Raw genomic sequence first — 6,789 nt, forward strand, 5'->3', positions numbered from 1 at the left:
CCCCAAGTTCATTTATGGTGAGGCTTCGCCGACAGGAGGTCTTGGTAGGCTCTGGGTATAAAGAAAACTTGAGTTAGAAAGTAACCCCTGGGAAGAAAATTAGTTTGCTGGATTGCATTCCCATAAAATGCCATCAGAAAGGAGAAGCTTTTGGAAACAATATGGGTGATTTTGCAATCCTCTAGTCACACAGATTCCCAAACAGCAAACACAAAACATACAAACAAGAAACAACTGAACTCAGAGGAACCTGCTCTAACTCAGGGTTGCCGGTATGTGCTGTTGGATTTGCAGAGAGCCTCACAAGAAGCCTGGCATACAGGGCAAGAGGGATTAGCCTTTTCTGCTTGTTCAGAGGATAAATCACAGGACACAGATGTTAGGTTAAACTCATCAAGGTCAAGAGCTTGTAAATGACAGGGGCTGGGCCAGAACTCATGTTCCCATGTCTCAGTTCAATGCTCATATTGAGTTCCTCAGTACCAGGCATTCCCTTTCCACACATGTACAGAGGACTGGGCCTTGTTGGGTGATTCAGCTGGCAATTCTGCTTTCTAAACGGGACACACTTTCCCAGCCCAGAACTTATTCACTGGGTGTAGACATATCCTATTCCAGCAACTCTACCAAGGGCTAGGAGACATCAAGGGGAGAGACAGGGTCCCTTCCCTCATTGGGATTACAATCTGAAATCCTGTCAAACAAACATTTCATCTCTTCCAGCCAAGCAGGTATAAAGCATTCACTTGCTTTTAAAAACATGTGCAAAATCTTCCATTTCATGTATTCCTTCAAAGTGCATTTATTTATTAAATGCCACTCTCACACACTGCTTGAAACACCTTGAGAGAGGCAGCGGCTGTGCTTTCTGTGTGATGCATGCTTTTTATTTATTATCTCATTTAATTCTCACCACCCTATGAGACCACTGGTACTTTAATTAACTCCACTCTATAGATGAGGAAATGGAGGCTCAGAGAGGTGAAGTGACTTGTGCAAAATAGTATCTTTGGAATGACGTAAGAAAGATACGGAGTGCTTGCTATAGAGAGCAAAAAATGGGGAACAAAAATGGGCTCATTACACTTCTGTGCCGACCAAGAAGAGCTTCAGGGAGGCAGAGGCCTCTGAGCAAGCAGTTGGAATTTAGGTAATTGGAGATGAGACGAAAGGCATTTCACGCAGAGGAAACAGTGAGCCAAGACCTGGAGTGGATAAAGTTCATAGTATGCTATGAATTATATTCGGACTACAGAATGAAAGAAAGAAGCAAAATAAATCCGGTATTCAGGTAGACTGGAGCCAAGAAACCTTGGAGCCAACCTGCACTCTACCACCCACTCCTTATTCACCACTTCCATCCAATCAGTCTCTAAAGCCTGTCAGTGATCACCCTTAAAATGTCTTTCTGCCTCTCCATCCCCATGGCAACCACCTTAAGGCTCACTTTCATTCCCTCTTGCTTCTTATTCTAATTGCTTCCTAAATGACCTGCCAGACAATAGTCTGCTCCTCTGTGAGGCTGTACAAATGCCAAGTCTGATCCAGTCAGTGCCCTGCTTAATAATCTCGTGAATATATAACATTTTAAAGGTTCTGCACCTCTTGCACACTGTTCGTTTTCGCAGTCCCATCTCCTCTCATCACCCAGCACTTCGGCCACAGCCATCTTATCTGGGTCCTATGCGGGCTCAGGAATTAATCAGTATACACAGAGCCACCTTCTGAAAACAAGGCGAGTGAATGAATATGCTGTGTAAGCCAAGACAGGAAAGGAGAGCTGGGACCAGCTGATTCCTTCTAAGAATACACTCCTGTCCCTCCCCCATGGTCTCAAACACACCCCCAGTCTGGGAATAGAGTAGAGACACACTCTTTCCCAAGACCCGCCAGCCAATCTTGTACTAGACTGAAAAATGCAGGAACCCTATACTATTTATTTCTTCTTTACGTACCCCTGTCCTTGCCAATCCCAAGCCGTCATTTCTCCCCTAGTCCCACCCCTGCTTAGGCCTGTCCGTTCTTCTATCTGACAGCGGAAGTCTGCCTGTAGGAACCGCCCACTTCCTTTTGGAGTTTGGGGATTGCGTGGCAGGTGAGGCGGAGTCAATTCATCACTGCATTCTTGTGCTTTGCTGCTGGGGCGAGTGCTGGGGGCGGCCGCTAGTGCAAGTCGGCTTACGTGGGTGTTAGCTTTGTAGCTGAAAACGTCTCGCTTGTTACAAAGACTCTATTGACGTTGGTGGCTTCAGCGGCGGCCACCTCTTAAAGTAGAGATAGCTTTTTTCTGCAGAGGTTACAGTCATCTTTCCCTAGGATTGCTATAGGCTCCGTGCCCCTAGCAGAAGATATGCCACGGGGACGAAAGAGTCGGCGTCGCCGTAACGCAAGGGCCGCAGAAGAGAACCGCAACAATCGTAAGATACAGGCCTCAGAAACTTCCGAGACCCCGATGGCCGCCTCTTTGGTCCCGAGCACCCCCGAGGACGACCTGAGCGGCCCACAGGAAGACCCAAGCACTCCAGAGGAGGCCTCCACCACTCCTGAGGAAGCCTCGAGCACTGCTCTAGCGCAGAAGCCCTCGGTAGCCAGGAGCAATTTTCAAGGCACCAAGAAAAGTCTCCTGATGTCTATATTAGCCCTCATCTTCATCATGGGCAACAGCGCCAAGGAGGCCCTGGTCTGGAAAGTGCTGGGAAAGTTGGGGATGCAGCCTGGCCGGCAGCACAGCATCTTTGGAGATCCAAAGAAGGTCGTTACAGAAGAGTTTGTGCGCAGAGGGTACCTGATTTATAAGCCGGTGCCCCGTAGCAGTCCTGTGGAGTACGAGTTCTTCTGGGGACCTCGAGCACACGTGGAATCAAGCAAGCTGAAAGTCATGCATTTTGTGGCAAGGGTGCGTAACCGGTGCTCCAAGGACTGGCCATGTAATTACGATTGGGATTCTGATGATGATGCAGAAGTTGAGGCTATCCTCAATTCAGGTGCTAGGGGTTATTCTGCTCCTTAGGGAAATATGCAGCACACACTTGAGGGGGATTGGAAAGAGCTTCAAAGGTACCCCAAGGAGTAGATCATCTGGGTCCTTAGTTGAATGTAATGGGGCGTGGGGCACTGTACTTGGTATTTGTGATCAGTGCTAATTGTTTGAGAAACAGAACGTTTACTTTGAATATTGTAAATTTTATTCATTTTAATACAGTGTTGATTAAGGTCATAATATGTTTTAAAATACCATTGAAGAAGATATATTTTTTTCCGTCATTGATATTTAGTATAACAGTTTTGCTAACGTTATAAAATGAAGTCTTTGCATCATATTCTGTGATCTGATACATATTTTATATCATTAAAATAGGCTGTTCTTAAAAGTTTGAAATAACCAGTAAAATGTGAGAGAAGGATGGGACAATTCTTTTATGTCTTGCCATTCTGAAAACCTTTGTGTCTGCTGTTGTGTAAAGAAAATTTACAACTACCTTGATTTTGCTTAGTTACTGCAGAATATAGAAAAAAATAAAAGCTTAATGATGAGGACACCTTGTCCATTTATTGACCACCACTTATGTGTGAGGCACCAAGCTAGGTTCTGGGGATACTCCTCAGACACAGCGCTCAGCTCTAAAGAATGTTCTAGATTATGTGAGAGAGACAAATATGTAAACTGGCAGTGTGGTAAATGCTGTAATAGGGAGTGAGCATGGGGTGCCATGAAAATGTAGAAAAGCTTATGTGACCTGTCTTGGAGGGTGGGACAGGAAAGAGGGCATCATAGGGTGCTATGAAAATCCAAGAGATGCTTAAATAAGGTTGGGAGGATTTGAAAGGGACATCAGAGCATACTATGAACATAGTATGTATTAGGTATTTTTTGGAAACGTGACCCAGCTTGGAGGATGGGGCATTGGCAAAGGGAAGGGAGCATCACAGGGTGCTGTGGAAATAGAAAATGCACTTAAATCAGCTTGAGAGGAGGACAGGGGAGAGGGGCAGTTGCAGGCAAAAGGACATTGTAGGGTACTACAGAAATTAAAAAGACGGGACTGTCAGAAAATTCTTGGTTAGTGACAACGTGAGGTCTGAAAGTAATATTGGAGATGGGGAAGGGAGTAACTTGAGGCACTAAAGGTAGCATGGACATTAGGGAAGAAACAAATTCTTTACTGAAGTATTAGGGTCATGTCAAGCGGAAAGTGGAGAAAAAGGAATGAGGTGGGGAAGAGGGGAACAGGGGCTAGAGTCTCAAAGGGCGGGAGTTACGACTAATTTTAATGAGAACAAAAATGGTTAATAATAACGATAATCCTGGAATAATGAAAAGAAAAAGGCTCCATAAAAGCAGAGCCTCCTGGATGAACCAGAGAGAGGAGTCGACCTGTGGTATCTCTGAAAGGTAAACCGGCACCTCTCTCAGGAACTGTCTTGTTAGGGTGCACAAATTGCTTTAAAGTGTGTGTGTATCGGGGTGGGGGGTGGGAGGCAGGTAGGGCAGAATTAGCACTTTGACTCTCTCCGTCAGCCAGTGTATTTAAGTCCAGAGGGCTACCTGGCATGGTGGCCCATGGTGTATGAAGTCTTGTGGTATCAGGTTTCTTCCCACCTCCGGGAACTTTTACACTTTCTTTCCTCATTGTACCAAGGAGCTCAATGCTCTTCCCATCCATTCTATCACCAGGGGCTTCTGAATCCTCTACCTTGCCCTGTGGCACATCTGGAGAGGTGGGAGTCATCCCTCATATTCAAATCGGCTACAGGCAGAGAACACGCATTAGAAGGTTGGCCACGCCCAAAGCCGACCACACTTATCCCGAGAGCTAAACACTGTAAGAACTAAGTCCCCTAATAGGGATCACCAAGGGAGGGTGCCTCATCTAGCCTCCTGGGTCTCAGAGGGAGCAGCTGTCACACACAAAAGAGTGGCCAGGGCACCTTCTTCTTTCTTTGCCCCCAGGCAGTCTTACCCTGCTTCCACCTGGGTGCCAGGCAAAGTCACTGGGGCCAGGGTAAGCTAGCAAATGACTTTCTGGCAAAGGCCCAGGGACCCATAGACATCAGCCTGCAGGCAAAGGAGGCTTCAAACAAAAGTAGGAAACACGACCCCTCAGCAGCTCCAAATTCATTCAGCAAACAAGAAAATAGTGGGACCTTCTATGATTCAGACAGTGCGACAGACACTGGGGCTGCGGAAGATCAGAAGGCATGTTTCTGGCCCTGGAGGAGCCATATTTGTCCATACCCGCTCCAGAGGTAGACAAGGTATGAATCTGAGGTTCAGATTACTGAGTGACTTTCTGGTCTAGAGCCACCGGGGTGGCAAGTGACAGATCCTAGACAAGACCCCATGTCCATTCCCAGCAAATCCAGAGTGCTTCCCTATAGGCCACCCTGCTGTCCTTCTCTGCCTGCCAATGTACTCACAAGGTCTCTATCTTCAAAAGAAACATGTGAAGTCAGTGGGACAGTTCTCAGTAACCCCAACTGCAGCCTCAAATCCTTTTGGGAACAAGGCTGACTTTAACCTCTCCCCCTTTTACAGGAAGGGGCTCATAGAAGTCAGTCACCTCCAGGTTAGTCAACTAGTAAGTGGGAGAACCTGCAGAGCAAAGATTTGTTGAGCATCTCTATACTGGGAGCTTGCCACACATTATTTCTGTCAGGTCAGTAAGATTACCACCACCACCACCACCACCATCCCCTCCCCCCCCGCCCCCGTTTTGCAGGAAGTGCCAGCTAGCTCAGGGAAAGAAATAATGTCCTTCCAAACCCTGTCTGAATCCAGGTTTTCTTTGGCTCTGGTGGGGAATAATCATCCAGTTGTCTAAAAAGGCTATTTGCAAGTATGGGCCAAGAAGCTGAATTCAGTCAGGGAATCAGCAGTGCCCAGGATAAAGGGAGAGAAGAGTGGGAGTATACCACAAGCTGCACTGTAAAACAGATGACTGCTGGAATCCTGAAGGCCTCAGGCAGGAGGCTCCCCAGGGATGTGCCAAGGACTGGGTGACTTTCCCCAGCCCAGCAAGGGAGCAACAAATGGCCCAGGCTCATTCCCCCCTTGGCCTGGAAGTTCAGTGTGTCTCCCACCCCTCCCCACCCCAACGCACTACCTTGGTACTGCAAAGAGTTAATCTTCATTTGCTCAGGTGAACACTGAACAAGGTCGGGATTTCCGGTGGCTGTGAAATGAATGACAGGGCTGAGGGACAGGCAGGAAAAGGGGTTTCTAGAAGGTGGTGGGCAAAAGATACGACTCATTGTTTCAGTTACATGAATTCTTTCAGCTTTGAGCAGTATCCAGATAGGACACAAGCTGAGAGCCTCTTGCTTTGTAAATCAGCAACCTAAGCTGGCCCCACCCCAGCATAGTCTCCACAAAGTGAGTGGAAAAGCTGCACTTTTAGTTGCCAAGATGCCGCTGAAGTGGATTGAGTTTCTGGGTTCTAGAAAACTCCAGCTGTTTAGGGAACTCAGGGGTAGAGAGCCCAAAAGTCCTCAATGCATATCAAGAGGGGCAGCTGCCATTTCCTGAGTGCCTAAATTGTGCCAGGCACTTTGACTGCTGTTTTCATACATCGTCTCTAACTTTCGCAACAGTCTGGCAAGGTAGGCGCCACTAGGACAAGTTTACAGAGGAAGAAACTCAGGGTCAGATACCAGAAGCAAGTTGCTGGGGTTACCTGGTTGGTCAGTGACTGCCCTGGAAATGACCCAGGGTGGGCCAAGTCTAAAGCTCACACTGTTACATGAAAACGACGGGCAGACTGCATCATCACCAGGACACCTGGGGCTCCA

General features: G+C 47.3%; 1 protein-coding gene across 1 annotated transcript; it reads left to right on the forward strand.

The window, feature by feature from the left end:
- The first annotated feature begins 2,096 nt into the window (after window positions 1–2,096).
- On the forward strand, window positions 2,097–3,530 carry MAGEH1 (MAGE family member H1). Its single transcript, XM_061178812.1, has one exon. The coding sequence runs from the start codon at window positions 2,351–2,353 to the stop codon at window positions 3,008–3,010; it is 660 nt and encodes a 219-aa protein (XP_061034795.1). The 5' UTR covers window positions 2,097–2,350; the 3' UTR covers window positions 3,011–3,530.
- Window positions 3,531–6,789: the final 3,259 nt, after the last annotated feature.

The sequence above is a fragment of the Eubalaena glacialis genome, chromosome X, assembly GCF_028564815.1.
Source record: "Eubalaena glacialis isolate mEubGla1 chromosome X, mEubGla1.1.hap2.+ XY, whole genome shotgun sequence".
In the NCBI taxonomy this organism is placed as follows: domain Eukaryota; kingdom Metazoa; phylum Chordata; class Mammalia; order Artiodactyla; family Balaenidae; genus Eubalaena; species Eubalaena glacialis.